This window comes from Pinus tabuliformis, chromosome 4_1 (assembly GCF_031772625.1).
Source record: "Pinus tabuliformis cultivar Carrire ecotype Pingquan chromosome 4_1, CPIR1, whole genome shotgun sequence".
NCBI lineage: Eukaryota > Viridiplantae > Streptophyta > Pinopsida > Pinales > Pinaceae > Pinus > Pinus tabuliformis.
In genome coordinates, this window is record NC_142303.1 from 54,526,778 (window position 1) to 54,541,221 (window position 14,444).

General features: G+C 40.0%; 1 protein-coding gene across 1 annotated transcript in view; it reads left to right on the top strand.

The window, feature by feature from the left end:
* Window positions 1-610: 610 nt before the first annotated feature.
* Window positions 611-14,444, top strand: part of LOC149174121 (uncharacterized) — a 193,035-nt gene continuing 179,201 nt past the window's right edge. Inside the window, exons 1-2 of the mRNA XM_089419184.1 lie at window positions 611-982; window positions 1,086-1,165. Of these exons, the coding sequence (XP_089275310.1) occupies window positions 865-982; window positions 1,086-1,165 (198 nt within the window). The 5' untranslated portion in view covers window positions 611-864. The remainder of the gene's footprint in view (window positions 983-1,085; window positions 1,166-14,444) is intronic.

Here is a 14,444-nt window from a genome sequence, read left to right on the forward strand (position 1 = left end):
AATATATTTCATTTTAGATTGTGAGGCCTTCAAAGACAACACCGAAAGTTATGCAGATATGATGGCAGCTAGCTCTTGGGATAATCTATTTAGCGAAGAGGTTTGTCGAGAAGCGGGGAGCATTTATTTTGAAGCTTCACAAAAACAGGATCGAATACATCAAGCAGATGAAGAAACAATCTGTCCCGTAGGCTATCTTTAGCCTCATAAATGTTAAAATAATATCTTTCTTTCTTTCTTAAACTACTCCTAAAATTTTAATTATATTTATATTATTATAATTTAGTTATTTATTTATTTTTTTTGTTTGGCCAAATTTTATAACTCGAGTGTATTATTCTCTATGCTTAGGGTGAAAATAAGGGTTGTAAATTTAGATTCAATTTTTATTTAATTTCTTATAAATGTTAAGAGAATGAACTATTTGGGAAATTTACGAGGAAGTAGACAAACAGATTCGGAGGATATATCCCTTCTTCTCCCAAAGAGTATGATAGATTAATTTCATATTTAGTTATTATTATTTTAAAAAACTAAAATAAACTTTGAATTACGTATTAAAATATTTGTTGGTTATGAATTTAGATTTATTTTAATACTTCACTGGACGGAACCCTATCGGGAATAACACAAAGTGGACCGGGAATTCTGATCAAATCATATTAGTCCTTACGCTACAGTCCCTTGAAAAAGCACGCGTTTGGCCATATCCTAGGACGACAAATTACTCTGGAGGGAGCATCCAAAAATATACGCGCTAGGCCATGTTCCTTACGATGGCTAGTTTATTTAAGTTGTAAACTTGGCACCGACTGGATTGTTGAGTGCAAAACCGAGAAGTTCATAGAATTAGAATCGGGGAGGATGAAATACGTGCTGGTGTCTGGTGGAGTGGTCAGTGGGCTGGGCAAGGGGGTCACAGCTTCCAGCATTGGAGTGGTGTTGAAGGCATGCGGACTTCGAGTTACCTCTATTAAAATTGGTAATGCCTTCACCCATCATATTTTTTCCCCTATAAGTATAATATTTAGGATTTATATTATCTTGATTCAGCATTTAACGTGAGTGCTTGATGAATTTTGCAGATCCATATTTGAATACAGATGCAGGGACCATGTCTCCCTTTGAGCATGGAGAAGTTTTTGTGCTTGACGATGGTGGCGAGGTAAGCATTTTCATCGTTGTCTTCTCACACATGGGTTTATAGGTATGTCGTGCATGAACTGGTGTCTGGGTCTGGACATTTATATAATATTCTGATTAGATTGAGTTTCTATAGAAACCAGTTGTCAGTTCGTAATGTTTTTGATTTTCATTCAATATTTTTATCATAAACCTCTGGTTATTGACATCGTGCTTTGTACAAAATCACACTAAAAGATTTTGAGACATTTCTTAGCCAAGGGAGCACAGAGGCTACTATATATGTGAGTAATCTATTTTTTTTTGCTAAGGCAAGAGTGGGTCTTTCTATTCATTAAATTAAAAAAAAAAAGAGACAGTGTGTACAAAGGAGACGTCATTTCACACCACGGGCCAAGGGCCCATCTAACCGAACGAACAGTCCACCAATGATCGTTCGATTCTCCACCAAAGATCAAGCGGTCGAGAATCATATCGGGTGGCTAACAAGCACACCCTTTAACCTTCAAATCGGACCCGATGAGCCCAATAGACCATATTTAATAAGCATATCGGGTCCGATTGGGGCATTAACTTCCGATCACTTTACCCGCCCAAAATCCACCATTTGCGCGCGATCCCGATGAGGTCGTGCGACTAGCCCAGTACTTAACCTCTGCTTTGGACCCGAAGCTGGCTTAATATCCCGCCTAAACAATTTCGGGTCCGGTTCCTCGTTATCAATGTTACTTGGGAGCGGGAGCGAAAGCGGGGAGCGAGAGCGAAAATGGGAGCGGGAGCGACATTTTCAGAAGCTCCCGGTTTGGGAGCGAATCCCGGAGCGATTTTATATATATCTATATATATATATATATATATATATATCTATATATATATCTATATATATATTATTTTTATTTTTTATTTTTTTAAAATTTTTGATACATATATGTCAACAAAAACATGTAGAATGATGATTAGATATAAAAAACATAAAAAAACATAGATTGATCATTGAACCATATCACATCAATCATCAAGAAGTTATAATCTTCATCAACCATGTCCACAAGTTAGTAACATACATATTACCACTGCAACATATTGAGTCTCGTGAATCATGATTCATCAAAACAAATCTTGAAGTTTCAACTTCAAGCTTTCAAAATTAAAAATTCAATATATAACATTTATCATCATTGATCACCAAAGTTGTACTTGTAAGCTAAGTTTAACCATTACAAGAAATAATATCTTAGATATTTCTAAGTTCTCACTGTTAACATGAAATGAAATGTTATAAAATGAATTATGAATAATGAAATGAAATGAAACAACTTTAGTCTTTCACGAAGCATCATATTCATAATTCACAATCATTACCAATGAGTTATAATTGCTAACTTCAAACTTCAAACTTTCATTGTCACAGTCATATATCGTTTACAAAAAATATCATTATGATATGAAAGAGTCAAGAGTCAAGAGTCAAGGACTCAAGACTCAACAGTGATGAAAACTAATAGAAACTAGAAAAGACAAGTAAACTGTAAATCTACATGTGGCCCTTGCCACAAGAGTCTCCTATATGAGCAGGTCGTGGTGGTCTTCTAGGAGTCTCTCGCACAGACCGACGACCAGAACTAGAAGGCACATGCCCTCCACGTGAGGGTGTAGATGGAGGTGGCGACAACAAAGGAACAAGACTCAGAACTCGAGCACTGCTACTGGAAGGTGGAGGTGGCATGGCAGCTGCAGCTGCTTCATCTTCATCCCTTATAAGTTCCTCTTCCAGTTCTTCAAGATGTATAGTGCCATCCTCCAAATTGTCATCCTCTGGGTGGTTGTCCCAAATTTTATATGTGGGATCCTCATAAGCTCGATCACAGTAATGACTCAACAACCTCAAGTTGTAGTGCACATAAACCATGCTTTCTGCCCGGTTTTCATTAAGTCTGTTTCTTTTCACATTATGTATGAAGCTGTAGGTGCTCCAACACCTCTCTGCAGAAGAAGTATTTACAACCTGTGATAGAACTTTTTTTGCCAATTTTGGCAAAAGTCCATGGCCGCCATATGTTTCCCACCATATGAGAGAATCAAATCTGTTTCTGTCTTCCATTGCATGGAAGGTACCAAACAAACCAGTGCCACTGAAGTATCCGCCTATTTTAAGGCGCACAGCTGCACATTCCTCCCTGTCAGGTATCAACTTTTCTAATGCATCCAAATATCCTCTAGTTACCTCTGCATCTTAATGGGGTTTGGTCCTAATCCCACCCCCTGGTGCAGGTTGGCCCAACCAAGATGTAGAGTAGTATCTTGGTGTAAGGATATACGCCAAGCAATGTAGTGGAAGATTAATTTTATTCCACCGTACACACACACAATCGTGAATCAGTTTGTACAAGTCGGGATCTTTGTTATGAACAATATCTTTTATTTGCCCCAACATGGTATCCATCTGCTCATACACCTCGCCAATCATTGGTTTATTTGTATCTGCGAACCGAATCATGTGATAAATGGGCTTGGTGAAATCCAATACTTGCCTCACACTTGACCAAAACATACCATCAAGAGCGGCCTCCTCCACCAGTTTAAAACCTCGCCTGTCAGTTGCATTTGTAGCCCTTTCCTTTAATACCTGCCAGTGTGGACTTGATACCATGCTAGCCAATGACTCTCTTACCTTCAAAAGGCGCCTGAAGGTGAGGTAATAGCTACCAAATCTAGTCTTTGCAATCTTCAACAACTCCAATCTTGAGTGACTGCGGAAAAGGCCATGGGTATTGCTACGATTTGTAATAAATTTTATCATTTGTTTGCCTTTCTTGTACAAATCACCAATCCATTTGTATTGTGCATTTTTGTTCTTGACAACATCATGCATCAGAAGGTTCAATGTGTGAACCAAACACCCAGACCAAAATATGTTGGGGTATTTATCCTCAATAATTGCTCCCGCTGCCTTACAATTAGGAGCATTATTAGTGATGACTTGGATGACATTGTATGGCCCAATACGGTCAATTGTTTCAAGTAATGCTTCTGCAATGTTGATGGCAGCCTTGAACTTGTCTGAGTAATCATACGCACTTAGAAAGATGGCGCCACTAACAGACACAACAAGAACACTTATCAATGGCTTGCCTTTTACATTTGTCCATCCATCAGATACAATGGACACCCCATGGTCAGTCCAAGAACTTGTCATTCTATTCAAAGAATGTGATATTTTTGCTTTTTCATGATCAAGTCCAACGGTTCTTGCCTTGTCATACCCAGGGCTCTTGTATCCTTTAGGGGCATCATTTATGGCAGAAACCATTTCGTGCCAATAAGGTGAGCGAAGAACATTGAATGATATCCCACATGCATAGAGAAATCTGTAAACTTTTGAATCCACATCATTCCTACACCCCTCATCAAGGAAATCTGATATGGTTCTACGCCTTAAAGCTGTTGACCCTATGCCTCCATATCCACTGCCTTGGGAGGATGCTGAAGGAGTTCTTTGTGCTTGTGATTGTGAGCTTGGTTCAAAGAAATCCCTTGATTTTTTAGATTTGTATTGGGCTTCCTCCTCTTCCCTTATGTATTTGGCTCTATCTGCTGCTGACACAGTTGCACAAGTTTTGATTCCTATTTGTTTATCTCCATCCCATGGCCTTTTTCCGCAGAGGTGTTTTCTGGCACGGGTGTATGAACCTGTGTAATTATTGTTGCAATGGGGGTAATGAAATTTAGTGGTTCCACCCCCTTTCCTTGCTTCAGGCTTGTTAACATATTTTCACAATGGGGTTTGGTCTTGTTGAGTTTTTTGAGAGTCATGTTCACCCTCCTCCAGCTCCTCCTCACCGAGGTTTTCATCAAATCCACTTTCTCCAGCTTCTTCATCCCCCTCTTCATTTTGGCCCCTCCGTTTCCTACTCTCTAGCACCATAATAACCAGAAAAGGGACCAAGAAGAGGAAAATGCCAAGAAATATAGCCAGGTCCATGATGTTTGATATTTGTAGGCTTTTGAATCTGCAAAATTTAATGGGAATGGGAATGGGAATAGGAATGAGAAAATTAATTTAATTTATTTAGATTCATGATTTATTTACTAAATGAACTAAACTAAACTAACTAAATTAACTAAACTAAACTAAATTACTAAATTACTAAGTAACTAAAGTTTAAACTACTAAATTACTAAGTTACTAACCTCCTTCCAGGCTTGCTCCTTGCTCCTTGACGTTCGCTCTTCGTTTCTCCTCGCTCCTTTGCTCAATCTCCTTTGCTCTCCTCAACTCATTCAAGTCACAATGAAATATTTTTTGCCCCCCAAGCCCTTTTAAAACATTTTTTTTTGGTTAAATTATTTTTTTTTGGCGTCTGCGGAATTTTTTTCGCACAATTCGCTCCGGAAATCGATCTCGATTTTGGCAGGGAGCGAAATTTTTTTATCGGGAGCGCGTTCCCGACCCGCTCCCGCCCGGAGCGCGGATTGGGAGCCGGTTCGAAGGGGGGGGGGCGGCGCTCCCCCGCAACTTTGCTCGTTATCTTTCTTGCTGTTCTCCACGCGAAATGCATGGGATTGCTGCGATTTCACCGACCTGCTTCCCTATTATCGGCATCCATGTTCCAATGACTCAGGGTCCCTGTTCTAATTTTGCTAGAATTAGGGTCCATAAGTGTATCTTTGGCCCATCTAAACCTATTTGTATTCTCCGGCCTGAGTACCATTAATGTATACAGTACCAGGAGCAATTCTCGCCCGAAGGTCAAATGTAGACTTTAGAGGGATACCTAACCTCCTACTCTCGCTTTTCCATCTACTGCTTTCCCCTGTGGACCAAAATTTCTTTGTCTCCCACAGTCTTCATCCTACTTATTCCCCTTGCTCTAATAGAGCTCTTTGTCTAAGGTCGCCTGTCTGGCACACTCTTCCCTCAAATGTCCTTGGGGAATCCCTATCCAGTCATATCTAATATTGGTTTTTGAATAGAGCACACCTTCGTTTGCCAAAATATCTGCTAATCTGTTGGCTGATCTGCGCACATGGATAAAACTAAGGGTTCTCATGTTTTGCAGGTGTGATTGAATGCGTTGATAGACTTGCAGTAACCTCCAGTGTCTCGACACTCTGTTTGGTGCTGATCCATTACCAATTTTCTTGACCGAATTAATTATCAATTCGGAATAAGCTTCAATTATGATGTTATGTAGATTAGAGTCCCTTAGGATCTCTAAGCAATGTTCCATGGCCATGAGCTCTGCCATATTATTGGTGGCCTTCCCCAAATGACAGTGAAGATGGTTTTTATGAAACCTTTTTCATCTCTTATGACCCCTCCATATCCGACCATTTCCTTTTGAGGCTCCATCTATATTACATTTCATAAAACCCTGAGGTGGAGGTTGCCAAAATTCCTTATCAGTTGATATATAACTTACTGTCTTGTTTGTGCCCTTGGGGGAGAGCCCCTGCAGTCCCAAATTTAGTAGTATCTGCTCATCCTGAACCTGAGGTTGGTTATCAGGGAGGTTTTTTAAAAGGGTTCCTATAGTCTCTCTGAGCTGTCTTATAATTTGAGTCATGATGCTTTGAGGTGACCTAATCTTGTTCTTGAAGATTCTATTGTTGCGTTCTTTCTAGACATCCCAGATTATAAAGCCTGGAGCCAAAGCCCACGCCTTGTTGATTACTTCATTTGCTGAGAAATTTTTCCTCCAGTTCCTCAAAGTACTAGAAATGCTGCCAATGTCCCTGTCTGTTTGTTTAAAGATTGAAGCCACCCAATTCCATAAGGTGGAGGTGAATGGGCATAGGTTAAGAAGGTGTTCTATAGTTTCCTCCTGTAATTCACATAGTTGGCATCTGGATGGTCTAGCTACCCCTCTTTTCTTGAGATTTTCCCAAGTCAAATTTTTTTTATGCTGCACTAACCACATGAATAGTTTAATTTTCATCCAGTTTTGGCTTTGCCATAGGTCCTTCCATACCTTATCAGGGTTTGGGAAGTCTAGCCCCAGGGCTATTCGCTTGGCCTCTTTGAGGTTAAAGTTGCCTTCATTGTTTTTACCCCATCTTAGTTGATCTGAAGATGTTGATATTAGAATCTTTCTCTATTCCAAGATGACTGTAAGAGCTTCTGCCTGGGCTTTCAATGGGGAGTCATCACTGTAAACTAGGTTCTTCCATTTTCTCCATTTTCCATCACTTCTTTCCTGATCCCAAAAGTCATTTACTTTGCGTAACCCTTTATCATCAGTTTCATTCTTGAGATTGACAAATTCTTCTTTTAACAGTTTAGGTTCCTGTTGCCAATTATCCTCCCAAAACCAAGCAAGGTTTCCATCTCTGATCTCCTAGAAACTATGTTTCTAAACTATGGCTCTGTTTTCCCAAGTTTTGTTCCAAATGTGGGAGCCTTTGATGAGTCCTGTCATCCTAATGTAATCCCTTTCATGCCAATTGCTTGCATATTTCTGTTTCCATATTTTGGCCCAAGGGGAAACCGATTCTTTTAGCCATCTCCACCATAGTTTTGCCCCCAAGACTTTGTTTAGGGTTTCAGGGTCATCAAGTCCCAAACCTCCATGTATCTTTGGCTTACATATTTTATCCCAGGCTACCAAAGCCCATTTCTTCTTCTCTTCCCCCTTGCCCCAAAGAAAATCCCTTTGGATATTTCTGATGTGTTGCATTACTCCTTTAGGAGCTGGAAGGACTGAGAGCATGAAGATGGGGACAGTTTGAAGGATAGCTTTTGTAAGTACTAGCCGTCCTGCTATATTCAAAGACCTGATAGTCCATTTCCTGATTTTGTCCTGAAGCTTATTAGTGACCGGCTCCCAAACTGCCTTGCTTAGAGGTTTGTCTGTTAGAGGTACTCCCAAATATCTGGAGGGTAGCATATCTCTTTGGAAGCCTAGAATTCTGGTGAGGTTTCTCTGAATAGCAATGTCAGTATTAAAAAATAAAATCTTAGATTTGCTTAGGCTTACCTCTGTCCCTGCAGCCATAGCAAAGTCGTTTAGGATTTGTTTGAAGGCTTGAGCTTCCTTGACTATGGGTATGCCCTGCAACATGGTGTCGTCCACAAATTGTTGATGGGTCAGGGCATCCCCATTTAAAGTGAGTTTAAGACCCTGGATTTTGCCCTCTCCTTTGGCATGTTTAATCGCATTGCCTAGCCCTTCCATCATGAGAATAAATAGGAAGGGTGAGAGCGGATCTCCTTGTCTGAGTCCTCTCGAGGGCTTAAAGGTCTTTGATGGTGATCCATTTAGCAGGATTGAAAAACTTGGGGTGGTTACAAGGGCCATTACCCATCTTATCCAGTTATGGTCAAAGCCATATGCTATCAGTACTTCCTTGATGTAAGCCCAGCTCAGTTTATCATAAGCCTTTTCTAGGTCAAGCTGAATGATCATACCTGCCTGCTTATTGCTCTTAAGTGAGTGAACCACCTCGTGCGCCTGAATGATGTTATTAAGAATTTGCCTACCTTCCACATATCCTATTTGCTCCTCAGACACTAGAGTTGGGAGCAAGGGTTTAAGTCTGTTCGCAATTACTTTTGAAATAATTTTATACACCACGTTGCATAATGCTATGGGTCTAAATCTATTTGGAGTGATAGCATTCTCCTGCTTTGGAATCAGGGCTATGAAAGAGGTGTTGAGCACTTTCAGAACAGTTTTGTTCTTCCTTGAGTCCTCCACCACATCGAGGATATCATGCTTGACTATTTCCCAGCATGCTTTGAAAAAGTCAACGTTGAAACCATCCGGACCTGGAGCTTTCCCATTTTGCATTTCTTTGATGACTTCGCTGATTTCCTCTTCATTCACTGGCCTATTAAGATTATAATTGTCTTCTCTTGTCACTAGCTTAGGAATATGCTTTGAGAAGTCCTTGATAAATTGAGATTTGTCTATGAGAGGCTCCTTGGCTATGTCTTGGAAATGCTGAACCAGAACTATTTCTATTTCTTGGTGTGTGGTGAGCTGTTTTCCATGAGTATCTTTGATTTTTAAAATCCTGTTTTGTAACCTATGATCCATGGTAGATTTGTGAAAAAACCTTGTATTTCTTTTCTCCTTTTAACCATTGTACCCTCGATTTCTGTTTCCAGAAAATCTCCTCTTGCTTGCATAAGCCTTCCCATTCTTGTTGAACATGATCAGCCTGTTCCTTACTCTCCTCTGTGAAGCCCTCTGTAATAATGGTTTGGTTAATTTCCTATAGTTTCCGTTCTACTACTTTTTTGGCTTCGAATATATTGCCAAATACATTCTTATTCCAATCTTTAAGCCTTTGTTTAACGTGTTTCAATCTTTGCTGCAGAAGGAACATTTTAGTACCCTGAACTTGCGTATCTTTTGTCCACCATCTTTCAATATTGTTGATGAAGTCAGGATGGCTAAGCCAAATGTTTTCAAACCTGAATGGTCTGTTTCTTGGAGTTCCTATAAAGGACGCTTCAAGTTGAATAGGCCAGTGGTCTGAGCCTCCAAAAGGAAGTATCATAGATACCAGGTTATGGCCTGTGAGGATGAGGTCCTCCGAGATAATGAATCTATCAAGTTTAGAGGCCACTTGAGCTGCTCCTCCCCTCTTATTATTCCAGGTAAAAATGCCATTACTTGTCTCTGTATCAACCAGTTTCATGTTGTGTATGAAATTCTGAAATGCTATAGAATCTCTGCCTAGTGATCTGGTTCCCCCTTTTTTTTTCCGATAGAGACTTGATCATATTGAAGTCCCCTCCCAGAATCCAGGGGATACTCGGATGTCTTGCTTTTAACTCCTCCAATGAAGTTAGTAGTCTAAGTTTATCGTTCGGCTTTTGTGGACCATAAACATTTGTGAGTAAATAAACTTCCTTGTCCCCCAAAGGTTGGATAACCACTGATAAATAGTTCTTGGATGCTTCAGCATCTAGGATGCCAAGTTTTTGAGGGTTCTAGAGTGTGAGAATCCCTCCTGCTGCTTTGTCTACTTTAACTTCTAGATATTCATATTTGATAAGCCATTTGCTATGTATCTCTCTTATTTTTTCTACTGAACATTTTGTTTCCTGGATGAAAATCATATCTGGTTTTTCTTCTTTCATTCTATTGCTAAGATTTCTTTGCTTCCTTTTACTTCCTAGACCTCTAATATTCCATGTTGTGAGCTTCATTAGGAAATATTTGTAAATGAGTAACTAGTTAGGTCTTTCATCTTACCTGAATCTATCATGAGTTTTCCACATTCTATCAGCAACTCATTCTGTTTTTTCCTACCTCTTTTCCTGCCTGGGTTCCTAGGAGCTAGTCCTGATGTTGCCTTCATTGTTTTCACCCCTTTGTTGTCCTGACTATCATGGTTTCTTTTGAAACACGAACCTTTTGCTTGGGTTCTCCATAGGAATAACTGTTGCACTCTATTAAACTCCTCTTGAGGTAGCGAATCCATTCCTTTGGTAGTTCCTTGCTCTAGGAACTTTCCCAGATCTAGATGCTCCCTATCAAGAATGTCTTGCAGTTCATGATCCTTTGTTCCCACCTCGCTCGGGGTCATCTCTTGGTCCCTATCGAGTTCCATAGTGTTCAGCAAATCCTCCTTTTGTTGGTTGTTTTCAGGCATATCCTCCATGCTCTCTTCCTTTTCCTTCTCTATAGGGCTTTCCTCCAGTGTCTGGTTCTCTTTATCATGTTCCTCTTCTTCTTCTAATACCTTGAACCTATTTTGACTTAACTGCTTTTCCTTGTTGATTTTTTTTGGTACTTTCTCCCTCCTCTACCTCTGCTCCCCACTTTGTTGTAGCTTTCAGTTTCTTTCCCTGATGTTGCTTTAGTTCTGCTTTCCACTTTGTTTAGGGGGCAGTCTTTGAATAGATGCCCGTGTTCATGACATTTACGGCATCTGAAAGGAATATGCTCATAGTCTACTGCTTGCACCCATTCTTCATCAAAAACTTCTAGAATTATTTCATCCGGTAGAGCTCCAGAGAGGTCCATCTCTACACATATACGAGCAAAGGAGGTATACTTTCCCCGCATTGTGGCCTCTGATATTTTTACAAAATGCCCTAGTTTATTTCCTATTGCCTTTAATGATTCTGGCTGCCAATAATCTAGAGGTAGGGAATAGAGCCTTACCCAAACCGGGACCGAAGTGAACGTCTCACGCTCCGGGACAAAATTCATCACCCAAGGCCACATATAAAGGCCTGCAGCAGCATAGAAGTACGACCCTCCTTCAAACACCCTGTCTTTATCCTCTATGTTTGTAAAAACTACAGTGAAGAAACCCTTGGATCCAAGGTGCAGATCTATATCCCCCTTAGGTTTCCAATGATTCTTTATCCAAACATGTAAAGCTTTCTTCATTGGCCATAACCCCATGAATTTACAGATGACTGCATAAGTCTCCATGTGTTCCCTATGCGCTTGTAGCGCTGGATCACTTAACACCACTCGGGGTGTGATGGCTGCCCGAGGCTTACATGGTCCAGTCCGATTTCTTGTGTCAGCATTCTGATTTACTTCTTCTATTTGCTTCTCCTGTCTGACTTCTTCCTGCGTATCTTCCTTCCCCTTTGAGCTTCTGTTTTCTTGTTTCCCTCCTCCTAGAAACTTGGTTTCAGTCCCCAGTGGTTTCTTGAATCTATTAGAGGCTGCTTGACTGTAGGAGGGAGTGGAACTCCCCGCTCTTGCCTCTCCATGGTGCCCAACTCTGAACTTCTACTGTAAACCCTAGCTCTGTGATTTTTCTACCAGTGCCGTCCGAAGTGTGCTTTCAATTATGCAAGTGTGAGTGTGATTTGCTCATATGTGAGTAATCTAAACGATGCTAGTGTCGCCCTTAATTAATTTAGTGAAATTATGCTAATGGTAAGAGTGTACAAAAAAACTTATACAATCCAAGGATTAGCCCTTATCATGAGATTCCTATTTTTCATTATTGTATTTGTCAATAGGAAGGAGTGGCCATCACCATTTAGGAGGTTCTTCATCAAGGTGATTATTCAGTATTGTTTGTATTGAAACCCATCGGTTGGTGGAAACAGTTTTAGTTTCTGTTCATGCTCAATGTTGTCATATGCTTTGCATAAAAGTCCAGACTCAAAGAGTAATGTATTTGACCGCTCACTTCCTTTTTGGGTAAGTTGTGGAAGCTCTACATGAACTTTCCATCTAAACGAAATTCGAGGAAGAAAACAACAAGGCAATCAATGGAGCTCAACCTTCAGATTTGGGTGCTTCCAAAGCCCACCAATCTCTTATAGGCTAGCCATTCTTTCACACATAAGATTTGTACCTAAAGGACATCACTCTTGACATGGCTTGGGTGACTTTGGATAATACACTTATCATTCGATTCCTGTTAGTTGAGGAATGTTTGTGATCTTTTGTATCCTTGACTCTGCACTCTTTTGTTCTAGCCCTCTATATCTCATTTGAATATCTATTTTCCAGCAATTTGATCATTTGATTAGCTTATTTTGGGACAAATTTCAAAGGAATTTGAGAGCACTTCTCAGCATGCTTCGCAAAGTTCTTTTAGCTATTTGAGAAGCATATTGGCAGTATTATGAAGCATTTCTGAATCATTGTGGCACAAATTCTGCGCATGTATCAGTTAGAGCATGTTTCAAAAGATAAACTGAATGTTAGAACCACTCTTTATGTGAGAAAGTTTGAAATGAGTTGAAGAGTGAAGATCTTTGGTTGAGAGTTAGAACAATGTTACAAATATTATTTTAGGGAATATATCACCTGTTAGTTTTGGGTGTTTACTGTCCCAAACACATTCTCCATTCTTCTTCAGCTATATGAGCACTCACTGTGTGAGGAACACTTTGCTTGGAGGGAGAGCGGTTCATGGGAGAGAGTCTTAGTGATGGGCATTTTGATTCATGGCCCTTTTTCATCTATTGTTGACACATGGACAAGAAAGGTGCAGTTACTTGGAGATGCGTGCAGTGTTGCTGTGTAACTAATGACCACATAGGTAATACCTTTGTAATAAGGTCATATGTGTACAAAGGCGTCCATCATATAATAAAGGCATAGATAGGTGACATAAGGCTAGGGTTCGGGTTTATGCATTGTATCATTATAAATAGGGGTTTCTCCCCAGTGTTTTGTATCTTAATATCTATTATCAATATAACAACCAATTTCACGCTGTTATTCATGGAGATGCCTTTTTCCATCTAATTGAAATAATGTTTTAAAAAACCGCTGAACCGAATCGGAATTGGCCGAGTTGATCAAGTCGGACCCTTGCCCGTGCCGACTCGGTACAAAAAATGGCCCAAAGGCCGGTCCGTTACCGAACTGATCGAATCGGTCACTGACTCGGCCGGTTCGGCCAAACCCGACATAACCCGGCCAAACCAGTCAAAACCGGTCCACAACGGAAAAAGGAGGGAACAATGGACTCCAAATTAGATTTTTTTTTGGGTTTTAGGTTTTTTGCAAGTCCATCTAACCTCTCCAAAGCCTATAAAAGTTACCCAACCCCCTCACATTTCCTCATAGCTATCTCATTGCATTTGTGTGAGCATTTGTGAGGAGTTTGTGAAGAGTTGTGGAGTTGGTTTTTGGAACAGCAATGAGGAGTCTTTTGGGCAATAGTGAGGAGGCTAGAGCCTAGAGGTATTTTTTTTTCACTTCTCAAATCTGCCTTTGCTTGTTTTTTTTTTTTTTGCAAATCTGGAAATTGAAAAGAGTAATTTTTGTAAAAGAAATGAACATTGAAGAGTTGTTTTTCTTTTCTTTTCATTTTCAGATTTTTGTCATTTTATTTCCAAGTCCAAATATCAGAAAATGGCTCTTAGAATGAAAGATGCTGCTTGAGCATATGCTAAGATGATTGATAATCAAATGCATTGCAAATTTTGTCATAGAAAAATTAAGGGAGGTAGAGGGGGCATTCATAGGCTGAAACAACACTTGGATGGTATTAGAGGCCAAATTGTTCCATGTGCAGCACCAACAGAACAAATTGGGGATATTAGGAAGGAGTTGCTAGAAAAATTTGAGAAGTTTGAGGAAGAAAAAGCTAGGAAAAAAGAAATAGAGGTTGAAATTGGGAGGAAGAGGAGTATAAAACATATGATGGCTGCCAATCCCAATTTTGATTATGAGGGCTTTTCATCTATCCCTTGCACTGATGCATCCAACCCCTTTTGCTATGTTCCTCCCTCTTTGGAGTCTATTCAAGAAAAGGGTAAGGGTAAAATTAAAAGAAGGGTGTTATCAAAAGTTATTTCACACCCTCCTCTCCCTCTGATAGTTCACATGGTCCTCAAGCTGATATAGGTCAAATGC